Raw genomic sequence first — 14,064 nt, forward strand, 5'->3', positions numbered from 1 at the left:
GAAGAGGAAAGGCAGGAGCGGCAGGAAGAGGCGGAGCGGGAACACGAGGGACAGAGGAGGAGGAGGAGGAAGACGAAAAGCGGGAGGAAGATCTCCCCTGAGACCCGCAGGTGAGCGGGGAGGGGGAGCTCGCCCCGAATCCATCGCGGGGCTCTCCGGGAGGGTTTTTGTGCGGCCCAGGGCGTGTTCGGATCTTGCAGGAGCCCGAAGCCGAGCCGGAGATGGCCCTGGAGGGCTCCGGGCAGCAGCCGGAGGGAGAGGCCGCTGTGAGCGGCTCCGCGGCGCAGGAACGCAACGGGGAGGAAAAGCCGCGGAGATGCCGCACGAGGAGGGGCTGCAAACGCAGATCTCGGGGCTCCGAGCACGAAAGATCCACCCCGGGCCGGGCAGGCGGCCGCAGCTCGGAGCTGGGGGTCCCTGAGCAGCCTCAGGAGGGGGAGAAGCCCCACAAGTGCTCGGAGTGTGGGAAGAGCTTCAGGTGGAGATCTGAACTGATCATTCACCAGAGGATCCACACCGGGGAAAAGCCCTACGAGTGTGGGGAGTGTGGGAAGAGCTTCAGGCGGAGCTGTGACCTGATCAGACACCAGAGGAGCCACACTGGAGAGAGGCCCTACGAGTGTGACCAGTGCAAGAAGAGGTTTCCCACCAGCTCCCAGCTCCTCATGCACCAGGTGATTCACACGGATGAGTGGCCCTTCCGCTGCCCCGACTGCGGGAAGGGCTTCAAGCAAAAGTCCCACCTAATCAGCCACTGGCCCATCCACACCGCGGAGAGGCCCTACGAGTGTGAGCAGTGCAAGAAGAGGTTTCCCACCACCTCCAAGCTCCTCCTGCACAAGCGCAGTCACACAGATGAGAGGCCCTTCCGCTGCTCTGACTGCGGGATGGGCTTCAAACAGAAAGCCCAACTCATCAGCCACTGGCCCATCCACACCAGGGAGAGGCCCCACGAGTGTGAGCAGTGTGGGAAGAGCTTCAGCCACAGGTCTGCCCTGATGAAACATCAGAGGATCCACACGGGGGAACGGCCCTACGAGTGTGGGGAGTGTGGGAAGAGCTTCAGGCGGTGGTCTGACCTGATCACACACCAGATGATCCACACTGGGGAAAGGCCCTACGAGTGTGACCAGTGCAAGATGAGGTTTACCACCAGCTACAAACTCCTCCTGCACCAGCGGATTCACACGGATGAGAGGCCCTTCCGCTGCCCCGACTGCGGGAAGGGCTTCAGGCAGAACTTCCACCTCGTCAGACACCGGCGCATCCACACCGGGGAGAGACCCCACGAGTGTGAGCAGTGTGGGAAGGGCTTCAACACGAGCTCCAATCTGATCAGACACCAGAAGATCCACACGGGAGAGAGGCCCTACGAGTGTGACCAGTGCAAGAAGAGGTTTCAGACCAGCTCCCAGCTCCTCGTGCACCAGCGCATTCACACAGATGAGAGGCCCTTCCGCTGCCCCAACTGCGGGATGGGCTTCCAGCAAAAGTCCACCCTTGTCAGGCACCAGCGCATCCACTCCGGGGAGAGGCCCCACGAGTGTCCCCAGTGTGGGAAGAGATTCAGACATGGCTCTGCCCTGATCCTCCACCACAGGATCCACACCGGGGAGAAGCCCTACGAGTGTGGGGAGTGTGGGAAGAGCTTCACCAGGGGCTCAACCTTGACCCAACACCAACGGAGCCAGCACTGAGGGAAGCCCTGTGAGTGCCCCGAGTGCGGGAAGAGCTTCGTGCGCTGCTCCAGCTCCATCCCCCATGGGAGGATCCCCCCTGGATGATCCCCAGTGAGCCCCGGTGGGCAGAGCCCCGGTGATCCGCGGTGCCGGTGATCCGTGTTGGGCACACACCTGGCTGGGGGACTCCACATTGTCCTGGCTCCCCGTGGCCTGGATTTCTTTTTCATTTCTCTTTATCTTTCCAAAAGCCTCAACAATGGGGTAAAAATAAAAATTTTGAGCAAAGACCTGGATGGGGACATGGGGGAATCTTCCAGGGGATGGGTAAGGGGTGCTGGGTTCAAGGGACCTGAGGATTCTTGGCAGGGACTTGGGGGTTTCTCAGGGCTTTGGGCTCCCCAGGCTGAGCAGCTCCAGCTGTGCTGGGAGAACCTGGTGGAAATTCAGGGGCAGCTGATCAACGACCCCCTGCCCTGGGACTGTCCCCCTGTTCCTGGTGTCCCCTTTCCAGCATCTCCCTTTTCCCACTGTCACTCCTCTTGCCCCCTGCCTGTTCCTGTGTCACCCCAGTCATGGTGCTCTTCTGCTCCCATCCCATTTTGGATCCTATTCCCACTCTGATTCCCTGTCCCGTTGTCTCTAGATTCCCTTCCCATATTCCCAGTCCCATATTTCCTGTCCTGTTCTCGTTTTTGTAATGTTGATCCCTTGGCTGGTCCCCCATTTCCATATTCCCTCTCCTATTCCCATATTCCCAGTCCTAATCCTGTATTCCCATTTTCCATCCCGGACCCACCTTCCTAATCCCCATCCCATATTCTCTCTCCAGTTATTGTTTCCATCTTCTCTCTCCTGTTTCCATATTCCCATTGCCCATCCCATTCCAGGTCCCCTATCCCTGCAGTACCGTATTCCCGGGAACACTCCCGTATTCCTGCTCCCATTCCTGCTCCCTGTCCCCATTCCTGGTGCCATTGCTGGTCCCACTCCTGTCTTACCCGTCCCTGTCCCAGTCCGGTACTCCAAGGCCAAATCGTGGTCCCTGTCCCCATTCTGTGACTCCTTCCAAGGCCCTGTCTCGTATTTCCGCTCCTGTGTTCCCTGTCCCTGTTCCCAGGCCATGGCCCCAATCCCATTCCTGTCCAGTTCTCAGTCCCAGTCCCAGTTCTCAGAATCATTCCCAGTCCCGGTCTTGTATTTCCAGTCCCACTGCTGGTCCTTGACCATATTCCCAATCCCTGTCCCCATTACGGATCCCTGACCCCATTCCCGGTCCGTGTCCTGTATTCCCAGTCCCGTTCCCGCTTCCCTTCCAAGTCGTTTCCTGTATTGCTGAGCCCATTCTCTGTCCCCATTCCCTGTCCCCAATCCCGTTCCCTGTCCCCATTCCCTGTCTCCAATCCCGTTCCCTGTCCCCAATCCCGTTCCCTGTCCCCATTCCCGCTCCCTGTCCCCATTCCCTGTCCCCATTCCCGCTCCCTGTCCCCTCTCACCGGACGCCGCCGCCATCGCTCCGGATCCCGCTCCCCTCACGTCTGAGGGCAAACCCCGCCCTGCTCCCGCCCGCCAATCACAGCGCGCGATCGCTCCCGGATTTGCATAACCACGCCCCGTGGCTCGGCCCCGCCCCTCGCCGGCTGCAGCCGCGTCCGGGCGCTGTTTGCTCCCAGTTCCCTCCCAGTGCTCCCAGTAAGAGCCAGACTGGGAGGGAAAGCGCTCCCGAGTCCTGCCCGCTGCTCCCGGGATCGCTGCCGGGGCCGCGCGGGGCGGGGCCGCTTTGGAACCCCCCCAGGGCAGAGCGCGGCTGCTTTTGGGGGTCGGCACCGCCCGGGCAGGGCTGGGAGCGGAGGAGGAGCGGGAGGAAGAGGAGGGACACAGGAGGAGGAAGAGGAAAGGCAGGAGCGGCAGGAAGAGGCGGAGCGGGAACACGAGGGACAGAGGAGGAGGAGGAGGAAGACGAAAAGCGGGAGGAAGATCTCCCCTGAGACCCGCAGGTGAGCGGGGAGGGGGAGCTCGCCCCGAATCCATCGCGGGGCTCTCCGGGAGGGTTTTTGTGCGGCCCAGGGCGTGTTCGGATCTTGCAGGAGCCCGAAGCCGAGCCGGAGATGGCCCTGGAGGGCTCCGGGCAGCAGGCGGTGGGAGAGGCCGCTGTGAGCGGCTCCGCGGCGCAGGAACGCAACGGGGAGGAAAAGCCGCGGAGATGCCGCACGAGGAGGGGCTGCAAACGCAGATCTCGGGGCTCCGAGCACGAAAGATCCACCCCGGGCCGGGGAGGCGGCCGCAGCTCGGAGCTGGGGGTCCCTGAGCAGCCTCAGGAGGGGGAGAAACCCCACAAGTGCTCGGAGTGTGGGAAGAGCTTCAGGTGGAGATCTGAACTGACCATTCACCAGAGGAGCCACACGGGGGAGAGACCCTACAAGTGTGGGGAATGTGGGAAGAGCTTCAGCCGGAGCTCCAACGTGACCATCCATCTGATGAGCCACACAGGGAAGAGACCCTACAAGTGTGGGCAGTGTGGGAAGAGCTTTAGCCAGAGCTCGGACCTGATCATCCACCAGAGGAGCCACACTGGGGAGAGGCCCTACGAGTGTGAGCAGTGCAAGAAGAGGTTTCCCACCAGCTCAAAGCTCCTCCTGCACCAGCGGATTCACACGGATGAGAGGCCCTTCCGCTGCCCTGACTGTGGGATGGGCTTCCAGCGTAATGACCACCTCGTCAGCCACCGGCGAATCCACACTGGGGAGAGGCCCCACGAGTGTGAGCAGTGTGGGAACACCTTCAAACACAGATCGACTCTGATCATCCACCAGAGGATCCACACAAGGGAACGGCCCTACAAGTGTTGGGAGTGTGGGAAGAGCTTCAGGGCAAGGTCCAACCTGACTCTGCACCAAATGATCCACACAGGGGAGAGGCCCTACGAGTGTGACCACTGCAAGAAGAGGTTTCCCACCAGCTCCCAGCTCCTCAAGCACCAGCGGATTCACACGGATGAGAGGCCCTTCCGCTGCCCCGACTGCGGGATGGGCTTCAGACATAACTCCTCCCTCATCAGGCACCGGTGCATCCACACCGGGCAGAGACCCCACGAGTGGCCCCAGTGTGGGAAGAGCTTCAGTCACAGCTCTGCCCTGATCACACACCAGAGGAGCCACACCGGAGAGAGGCCCTACGAGTGTGACCAGTGCAAGAAGAGGTTTCAGACCAGCTCCCGTCTCCTCAAGCACCAGCGCAGTCACACGGATGAGAGGCCCTTCCGCTACCCCGACTGCGGGATGGGCTTCAAGGACAACTCCCACCTCATCAACCACCATCGCATCCACACCGGGGAGAGGCCCCACGAGTGTCCCCAGTGTGGAAAGAGCTTCATCCGGCAGTCTGCCCTGATGGCACACCAGATTATCCACACAGGAGAGAGGCCCTACGAGTGTGAGAAATGCAGGAAGAGGTTTCAGACCAGTTCCACTCTCCTCGTGCACCAGCGCATTCACACAGATGAGAGGCCCTTCCGCTGCCCCGACTGCGGGAAGGGCTTCCGGCGAAACGCCCACCTCGTCACCCACCGGCGCATCCACAGCGGAGAGAGGCCCCACGAGTGTCCCCAGTGTGAGAAGAGCTTCAGCCATGGCACTACCCTGATCAGTCACAAGAGGATCCACACGGGGGAAAAGCCCTACAAGTGTGGGGAGTGCGGGAGGAGCTTCAGCCAGAGCTCCCAACTGATCAGACACCAAAGGATCCACACAGGGGAACGGCCCTACCAGTGTGGGGAGTGTGGGAAAGCCTTCAGGGCAAGGTCCAACCTGACTCTGCACCAAATGATCCACACAGGGGAGAGGCCCTACGAGTGTGACCAATGCAAGAAGAGGTTTCAGACCAGCTCCAATCTCCTCGTGCACCAGCGCACTCACACGGATGAGAGGCCCTTCCGCTGCCCTGACTGCGGGATGGGCTTCAAGCAAAACTCCACCCTTGTCAACCACCGGCGCATCCACACCGGGGAGAGGCCCTATGACTGTCCCCAGTGTGGCAAGAGCTTCAGACAGCGATCGAATCTGATTGCCCACAAGACGATCCACACAGGGGAACACCCCTACGAGTGTGGGGAGTGTGGGAAGGGCTTCAGCTACAGCTCTGCCCTGACTCTGCACGTCAGGAGTCACACGGGAGAACGGCCCTACGAGTGTCCCCAGTGTGGGAAGAGCTTCTCCAGAAGTTCTTACTTGACCCAACACCAACGGAGCCAGCACTGAGGGAAGCCCTGTGAGTGCCCCGAGTGCGGGAAGAGCTTCGTGCGCTGCTCCAGCTCCATCCCCCATGGGAGGATCCCCCCTGGATGATCCCCAGTGACCCCCGGTGGGCAGAGCCCCGGTGATCCGCGGTGCCGGTGATCCGTGTTGGGCACACACCTGGCTGGTGTCTCCACATGTTCCTGGCTCCCCATGGCCTAGATATTCTGTACGTTTCTATTTGTCCTTTCAAACCACCCAAATCCGGGGTGAAAATAAAAATTTTGAACAAAGACCTCGATATGGACATGGGAGGATCTTCCAGGGGATGTGACTGATAATTGGTTTGAGGGAGTTGAGTGGACCTGAGGGCTTTGGGCTCCCCAGGCCAAGCGGCTCTGGTTGTGCTGGGAGACCCTGGCAGAGGTTCAGGGGAGGCTGATCAAGGATCCCCTACCGGGGACTGTCCCCATGTCCTCATGTCCCCTATCCAGGATCCCCATTCACCCCCTGCCCATTCCCGTCTCACGCTCTCCAGCTCCTTTCCTGCTCCCATCCCTGTCCGTATTCCATTCCTGCTCTCATTCCCTGTCCCATATTCTCTCTCTGGTTGCCGTTCCCATATTCCCAGTCCCATATTCCCACCCCTGCTGCCATTCCTGTATTCCCGGTTCCCGTGCCGGTCCCGCATTTCCAGTTTGATATTCCCTGCCCTGTTCCTATAGTCCCGTTGCCGTGTTCCCGTTTGTGATCCCGGCCCCTCCTTTCTAATCCACACCCCATATTTCCTCTCCGGATGCTGTTTCCATGCTATTTCTGCTGTTTCCCTATTCCTATCCCCGATCCCATTCCAGGTCCCTCTCCTGCATGCACATTCCCAGTCCCATTCCTCGTTCCATTCTCAGTCCCAGTCCCCATTCCAGATCCCTGTCCCATATTGCTGCTCCCTGGCCCCAGTCCCAGTCCGGTGTTCCCTGTCCCATTCCTGGTTCCTGTTCCCATTCCATGGATCATTCCCAATCCGTGCCTGGTATTTGCAGTGCCGTGCCCGTTCCTGGTTCCCATTGCTGATCCCTCTCTCCATACCCGGTCCCTTTTCCCATTCCCTATCCCCATTCCGTCTCTGCATTTCCAGTCCCAATTACTGGTCTCTGTCCCCATTTCCACTCCAGTCCCCATTCCCGCTCCCTGTCCCCATTCCCTGTCCCCATTCCCTGTCCCCATTCCCGCTCCCTGTCCCCATTCCCTGTCCCCACTCCCGCTCCCTGTCCCCATTCCCTGTCCCCATTCCCTGTCCTCATTCCCGCTCCCTGTCCCCTCTCACCGGACGCCGCCGCCATCGCTCCGGATCCCGCTCCCCTCACGTCTGAGGGCAAACCCCGCCCTGCTCCCGCCCGCCAATCACAGCGCGCGATCGCTCCCGGATTTGCATAACCACGCCCTGCGGCTCGGCCCCGCCCCTCGCCGGCTGCAGCCGCGTCCGGGCGCTGTTTGCTCCCAGTTCCCTCCCAGTGCTCCCAGTAAGAGCCAGACTGGGAGGGAAAGCGCCTCCGAGTCCTGCCCGCTGCTCCCGGGATCGCTGCCGGTACCGCGCGGGGCGGGGCCGCTTTGGAACCCCCCCAGGGCAGAGCGCGGCTGCTTTTGGGTGTCGGCACCGCCCGGGCCGGGCTGGGAGCGGAGGAGGAGCGGGAGGAAGAGGAGGGACACAGGAGGAGGAAGAGGAAAGGGAAAGAGAAAGAGAGGAGCGGGAGGAAGAGGAGGAGCAAGAAGAGGAGGGACATAGGAGGAGGAAGAGGAGGGGCGGGAGGAAGAGGAGGGGCAGCAGCAGCAGCCGCACGCGGTTCCCCCGCTCAGGCCGCAGCTCCCCCGGCTCCGGCAGCATCGCCCCCCCCGGAACTCGCAGGTGAGCGGGGAGGGGGAGCTCGCCCCGAATCCATCGCGGGGCTCTCCGGGAGGGTTTTTGTGCGGCCCAGGGCGTGTTCGGATCTCGCAGGAGCCCGAAGCCGAGCCGGAGATGGCCCTGGAGGGATCTCGGCGGGTCCCACGTGGCGATGGCCCGGTAGCGGCGGGCAGAGCCCGGAGATGAGCGGGGTCCGGGCCCCCCGGGGCTGAAAGGGGCGCTGACTTCTGCAGCCGCGCCGGGGCAGCGGCACCGTCAAACCCAACGCGCTCAGCGCTTGTTTTACCCCACAGCAGGATTGGCCATTGGCAAACCTCGGCCCGATGGAGGAGGAGGAGGAGGGCGCGGCGAGGAAGAGGAAGATGTCCCGGGAGCCGCAGGCAGGTGAGGAGGAAGTCAGTGCCCCTTTGCCCCTCTCTGCTGCTCCATCTCGCAGCCCAGCCTGGCCCCCGGCTGCAGGACAACCCCGCTGCCGACGCCGTCCTGCCGGGGACGCGCGGGGGGATCTCCTTGCCCTTCCCTGTGGCCCGGAGGCAAATCCCATCCTCTCCTGGTCCTTCCTCCCCCAGGCACGGAGCTGAGCACGGAGCCCAGGGAGGACAAATCCCCGCGGCAGCAGCCGGTGGGAGAGGCCGCTGTGAGCGGCTCCGCGGCGCAGGAACGCAACGGGGAGGAAAAGCCGCGGAGATGCCGCACGAGGAGGGGCTGCAAACGCAGATCTCGGGGCTCCGAGCACGAAAGATCCACCCCGGGCCGGGGAGGCGGCCGCAGCTCGGAGCTGGGGGTCCCTGAGCAGCCTCAGGAGGGGGAGAAGCCCCACAAGTGCTCGGAGTGTGGGAAGAGCTTCAGGTGGAGATCCCAACTCTTGATCCACAAGAGAATCCACACCGGGGAAAGGCCCTACAAGTGTGGGGAGTGCAAGAAGAGGTTTCAGACCAGCACCTACCTCCTCCTGCACCAGCTAATTCACACGGATGAGAGGCCCTTCCACTGCCCCGACTGCGGGATGGGCTTCAGGAGTAATTCCCATCTCATCAGGCACCAGCGCATCCACACTGGGCAGAGGCCCTATGAGTGTGAGCAGTGTGGGAAGACCTTCAAACACAGATCGACTCTGATCATCCACAAGAGGATCCACATGGGGGAATGGCCCTACGAGTGTGGGGAGTGTGGGAAAGGCTTCAGCTGCAGCTCCAACCTGACTGCACACCAGAGGAGCCACACCGGGGAAAGGCCCTACGAGTGTGAGCAGTGCAAGAAGAGGTTTCAGACCAGCACCTACCTCCTCCTGCACCAGCGCATTCACACGGATGAGAGGCCCTTCCGCTGCCCCGACTGCAGGATGGGCTTCCAGCGTAACTCCACCCTCATCAGGCACCGGCGCATCCACACCGGGGAGAGGCCCTACGAGTGTCCCCAGTGTGGGAAGAGCTTCAGCCGTGGCTCTACCCTGATCAGTCACAAGAGGATCCACACTGGGGAAAAGCCCTACGAGTGTGGGGAGTGTGGGAAGAGCTTCAGCCAGAGCTCCAACCTGACCATTCACCAACGGATCCACACTGGGGAGAGGCCCTACGAGTGTGAGCAGTGCAAGAAGAGGTTTCAGACCAGCTCCCATCTCCTCCTGCACCAGCGGATTCACACGGATGAGAGGCCGTTCCGCTGCCCCGACTGTGGGATGGGATTCAAGCAAAACTCCAGCCTCGTCACCCACCAGCGCATCCACACCGGGGAGAGGCCCTACGAGTGTCCCCAGTGTGGGAAGAGCTTCTGCAGCAGCTCAGCCTTGACCCGACACCAACGGAGCCAGCACTGAGGGAAGCCCTGTGAGTGCCCCGAGTGCAGGAAGAGCTTCGTGCGCTGCTCCAGCTCCATCCCCCATGGGAGGATCCCCCCTGGATGATCCCCAGTGACCCCCGCTGGGCAGAGCCCCGGTGATCCGCGGTGCCGGTGATCCGTGTTGGGCACACACCTGGCTGGGGACTCCACATCCTCCTGGCTCCGTGTTTTCTGGATTTCTTCTTCATTTCTCTTTTTCTTTTACAAAAAACCCAAAACAGGGTAAAAATAAAAATTTTGATCAAAGACCTGGATGGGGACATGGGTTGCTCTTCCAGGGGATGTGGGGGTTACTGGGTCCAAGGGAGCTGAGCATTCCAGGCAGGGACTTGGGTGTTGCTCAGGGCTTTGGGCTCCCAAGGCTGAGCAGCTCCGGCTGCACTGGGAGACCCTGAGGAGGTTCAGGGGCAGCTGATCAAGGACCCCCTGCCCTGGGACTGTCCCCCTGTTTTCGATGTCCCATTTCCAGGACTCCCTCTCGTCACTGTCCCTCCCCTTGCCCTTTGTCACCCCAGTCATGGTGCTCTTCTGCTCCCATCCCATTTTGGATCCCATTCGCACTCTAATTCCCTGTCCTGTTGTCTCTGGATGCCCTGCCCATATTCCCAGTCCCATATTTCCTGTCCTGTTCCAATTCTCGTATTCCTGGTCCTTTGCTGGGCCCCCATTTTCATTTCCATATTCCTTCTCCTATTCCCATATCCCCAGTCCCAATCCTGTATTCCCATTTTCCATCCCGGACCCACCTTCCTAATCCCCATCCCATATTCTCTCTCCAGTTATTGTTTCCATCTTTTCTCGCCTGTTTCCATATTCCCATTGCCCATCCCATTCCAGGTCCCCTATCCCTGCAGTACCGTATTCCTGGGAACACTCCCCTATTCCTGCTCCCATTCCTGCTCCCTGTCCCCATTCCTGGTGCCATTGCTGGTCCCAGTCCTGTCTTACCCGTCCCTGTCCCAGTCCGGTACTCCAAGGCCAAATCGTGGTCCCTGTCCCCATTCTGTGACTCCTTCCAAGGCCCTGTCTCGTATTTCTGCTCCTGTGTTCCCTGTCCCTGTTCCCAGGCCATGGCCCCAATCCCATTCCTGTCCTGTATTCCCTGTCCAGTTCTCAGTCCCTGTCCCAGTTCTCAGGATCATTCCCAGTCCCGGTCTTGTATTTCCAGTCCCACTCCTGTTCCTTGACCATATTCCCAATCCCTGTCCCCATTACCGATCCCTGTCCCCATTCCAGGTCCGTGTCCTGTATTCCCAGTCCCGTTCCCGCTTCCCTTCCCAGTCGTTTCCTGTATTGCTGAGCCCATTCTCTGTCCCCATTCCCTGTCCCCGTTCCCTGTCCCAATTCCCGCTCCCTGTCCCCATTCCCGCTCCCTGTCTTCATTCCCGCTCCCTGTCCCCATTCCCTGTCCCCATTCCCGCTCCCTGTCCCCTCTCACCGGACGCCGCCGCCATCGCTCCGGATCCCGCTCCCCTCACGTCTGAGGGCAAACCCCGCCCTGCTCCCGCCCGCCAATCACAGCGCGCGATCGCTCCTGGATTTGCATAACCACGCCCTGCGGCTCGGCCCCGCCCCTCGCCGGCTGCAGCCGCGTCCGGGCGCTGTTTGCTCCCAGTTCCCTCCCAGTGCTCCCAGTAAGAGCCAGACTGGGAGGGAAAGCGCTCCCGAGTCCTGCCCGCTGCTCCCGGGATCGCTGCCGGGGCCGCGCGGGGCGGGGCCGCTTTGGAACCCCCCCAGGGCAGAGCGCGGCTGCTTTTGGGTGTCGGCACCGCCCGGGCCGGGCTGGGAGCGGAGGAGGAGCGGGAGGAAGAGGAGGGACACAGGAGGAGGAAGAGGAAAGGCAGGAGCGGCAGGAAGAGGCGGAGCGGGAACACGAGGGACAGAGGAGGAGGAGGAAGACGAAAAGCGGGAGGAAGTTCCCGCCTGGGACCCGCAGGTGAGCGGGGAGGGGGAGCTCGCCCCGAATCCATCGCGGGGCTCTCCGGGAGGGTTTTTGTGCGGCCCAGGGCGTGTTCGGATCTTGCAGGAGCCCGAAGCCGAGCCGGAGATGGCCCTGGAGGGCTCCGGGCAGCAGCCGGTGGGAGAGGCCGCTGTGAGCGGCTCCGCGGCGCAGGAACGCAACGGGGAGGAAAAGCCGCGGAGATGCCGCACGAGGAGGGGCTGCAAACGCAGATCTCGGGGCTCCGAGCACGAAAGATCCACCCCGGGCCGGGGAGGCGGCCGCAGCTCGGAGCTGGGGGTCCCTGAGCAGCCTCAGGAGGGGGAGAAGCCCCACAAGTGCTCGGAGTGTGGGAAGAGCTTCAGGTGGAGATCTGAACTGATCATTCACCAGAGGATCCACACCGGGGAAAAGCCCTACGAGTGTGGGGAGTGTGGGAAGAGATTCAGGCGGAGCTGTGACCTGATCAGACACCAGAGGAGCCACACTGGAGAGAGGCCCTACGAGTGTGACCAGTGCAAGAAGAGGTTTCCCACCAGCTCCCAGCTCCTCATGCACCAGCTGATTCACACGGATGAGTGGCCCTTCCGCTGCCCCGACTGCGGGAAGGGCTTCAAGCAAAAGTCCCACCTCATCAGCCACTGGCCCATCCACAACGCGGAGAGGCCCTACGAGTGTGAGCAGTGCAAGAAGAGGTTTCCCACCACCTCCAAGCTCCTCCTGCACAAGCGCAGTCACACAGATGAGAGGCCCTTCCGCTGCTCTGACTGCGGGATGGGCTTCAAACAGAAAGCCCAACTCATCAGCCACTGGCCCATCCACACCAGGGAGAGGCCCCACGAGTGTGAGCAGTGTGGGAAGAGCTTCAGCCACAGGTCTGCCCTGATGAAACATCGGAGGATCCACACGGGGGAACGGCCCTACGAGTGTGGGGAGTGTGGGAAGAGCTTCAGGCGGTGGTCTGACCTGATCACACACCAGATGATCCACACTGGGGAAAGGCCCTACGAGTGTGACCAATGCAAGATGAGCTTTACCACCAGCTACAAACTCCTCCTGCACCAGCGGATTCACACGGATGAGAGGCCCTTCCGCTGCCCCGACTGCGGGAAGGGCTTCAGGCAGAACTTCCACCTCGTCAGACACCGGCGCATCCACACCGGGGAGAGGCCCCACGAGTGTGAGCAGTGTGGGAAGGGCTTCAACACGAGCTCCAACCTGATCAGACACCAAATGATCCACACTGGTGAGAGGCCCTACGAGTGTGACCAGTGCAAGAAGAGGTTTCAGACCAGCTCCCAGCTCCTCGTGCACCAGCGCATTCACACGGATGAGAGGCCCTTCCGCTGCCCCGACTGCGGGATGGGCTTCAAGCAAAAGTCCACCCTTGTCAGGCACCAGCGCATCCACTCCGGGGAGAGGCCCTACGAGTGTCCCCAGTGTGGGAAGAGCTTCAGACATGGCTCTGCCCTGATACTCCACCAGAGGATCCACACGGGGGAGAAGCCCTACGAGTGTGGGGAGTGTGGGAAGAGCTTCACCAGGGGCTCTCACTTGACCCAACACCAACGGAGCCAGCACTGAGGGAACCCCTGTGAGTGCCCCGAGTGTGGGAAGAGCTTCGTGCGCTGCTCCAGCTCCATCCCCCATGGGAGGATCCCCCCTGGGTGATCCCCAGTGAGCCCCGGTGGGCAGAGCCCCGGTGATCCGCGGTGCCGGTGATCCGTGTTGGGCACACACCTGGCTGGGGGACTCCACATGTTCCTGGCTCCCCGTGGCCTGGATTTCTTTTTCATTTCTCTTTATCTTTCCAAAAGCCTCCACAATGGGGTAAAAATAAAAATTTTGAGCAAAGACCTGGATGGGGACATGGGGGAATCTTCCAGGGGATAGGTAAGGGGTGCTGGGTTCAAGGGACCTGAGGATTCCAGGCAGGGACTTGGGGGTTTCTCAGGGCTTTGGGCTCCCCAGGCTGAGCAGCTCCAGCTGTGCTGGGAGAACCTGGTGGAAATTCAGGGCAGCTGATCAAGGACCCCCTGCCCTGGGACTGTCCCCCTGTTCCTGGTGTCCCCTTTCCAGCATCTCCCTTTTCCCACTGTCACTCCTCTTGCCCCCTGCCTGTTCCTGTGTCACCCCAGTCATGGTGCTCTTCTGCTCCCATCCCATTTTGGATCCCATTCCCACTCTGATTCCCTGTCTCGTTGTCTCTGCATGCTGTTCCCATATTCCCAATCCCATATTTCCTGTCCTGTTCTCGTTTTTGTAATGTTGATCCCTTGGCTGGTCCCCCATTTCCATATTCCCTCTCCTATTCCCATATCCCCAGTCCCAATCCTGTATTCCCATTTTCCATTCCGGACCCACCTTCCTAATCCCCATCCCATATTCTCTCTCCAGTTATTGTTTTCATCTTCTCTCTCCTGTTTCCCTATTCCCATTGCCCATCCCATTCCAGGTCCCCTATCCCTGCAGTAC

General features: G+C 61.2%; 2 protein-coding genes and 1 pseudogene across 2 annotated transcripts in view; all 3 read left to right on the plus strand.

Moving 5' to 3' along the window:
- Positions 1 to 3,012, plus strand: part of LOC134563085 (zinc finger protein 420-like) — a 99,212-nt gene extending 96,200 nt beyond the window's left edge. Inside the window, exon 2 of the mRNA XM_063420883.1 lies at positions 111 to 3,012. Coding sequence (XP_063276953.1) covers positions 222 to 1,697 — 1,476 coding nt within the window. The 5' untranslated portion in view covers positions 111 to 221 and the 3' untranslated portion in view covers positions 1,698 to 3,012. The remainder of the gene's footprint in view (positions 1 to 110) is intronic.
- Positions 3,013 to 3,241: 229 nt separating this feature from the next.
- Positions 3,242 to 14,064, plus strand: part of LOC134563060 (uncharacterized) — a 33,237-nt gene continuing 22,414 nt past the window's right edge. Inside the window, 5 exon segments of the mRNA XM_063420832.1 lie at positions 3,242 to 5,989; positions 7,791 to 7,970; positions 8,045 to 8,195; positions 8,381 to 8,448; positions 11,047 to 13,209. Of these exon segments, the coding sequence (XP_063276902.1) occupies positions 3,788 to 5,989; positions 7,791 to 7,970; positions 8,045 to 8,195; positions 8,381 to 8,448; positions 11,047 to 13,209 (4,764 nt within the window). The 5' untranslated portion in view covers positions 3,242 to 3,787.
- LOC134563082 (zinc finger protein 501-like) lies at positions 8,112 to 9,904 on the plus strand (annotated as a pseudogene).

This window comes from Prinia subflava, chromosome 33, assembly GCF_021018805.1.
Source record: "Prinia subflava isolate CZ2003 ecotype Zambia chromosome 33, Cam_Psub_1.2, whole genome shotgun sequence".
NCBI lineage: Eukaryota > Metazoa > Chordata > Aves > Passeriformes > Cisticolidae > Prinia > Prinia subflava.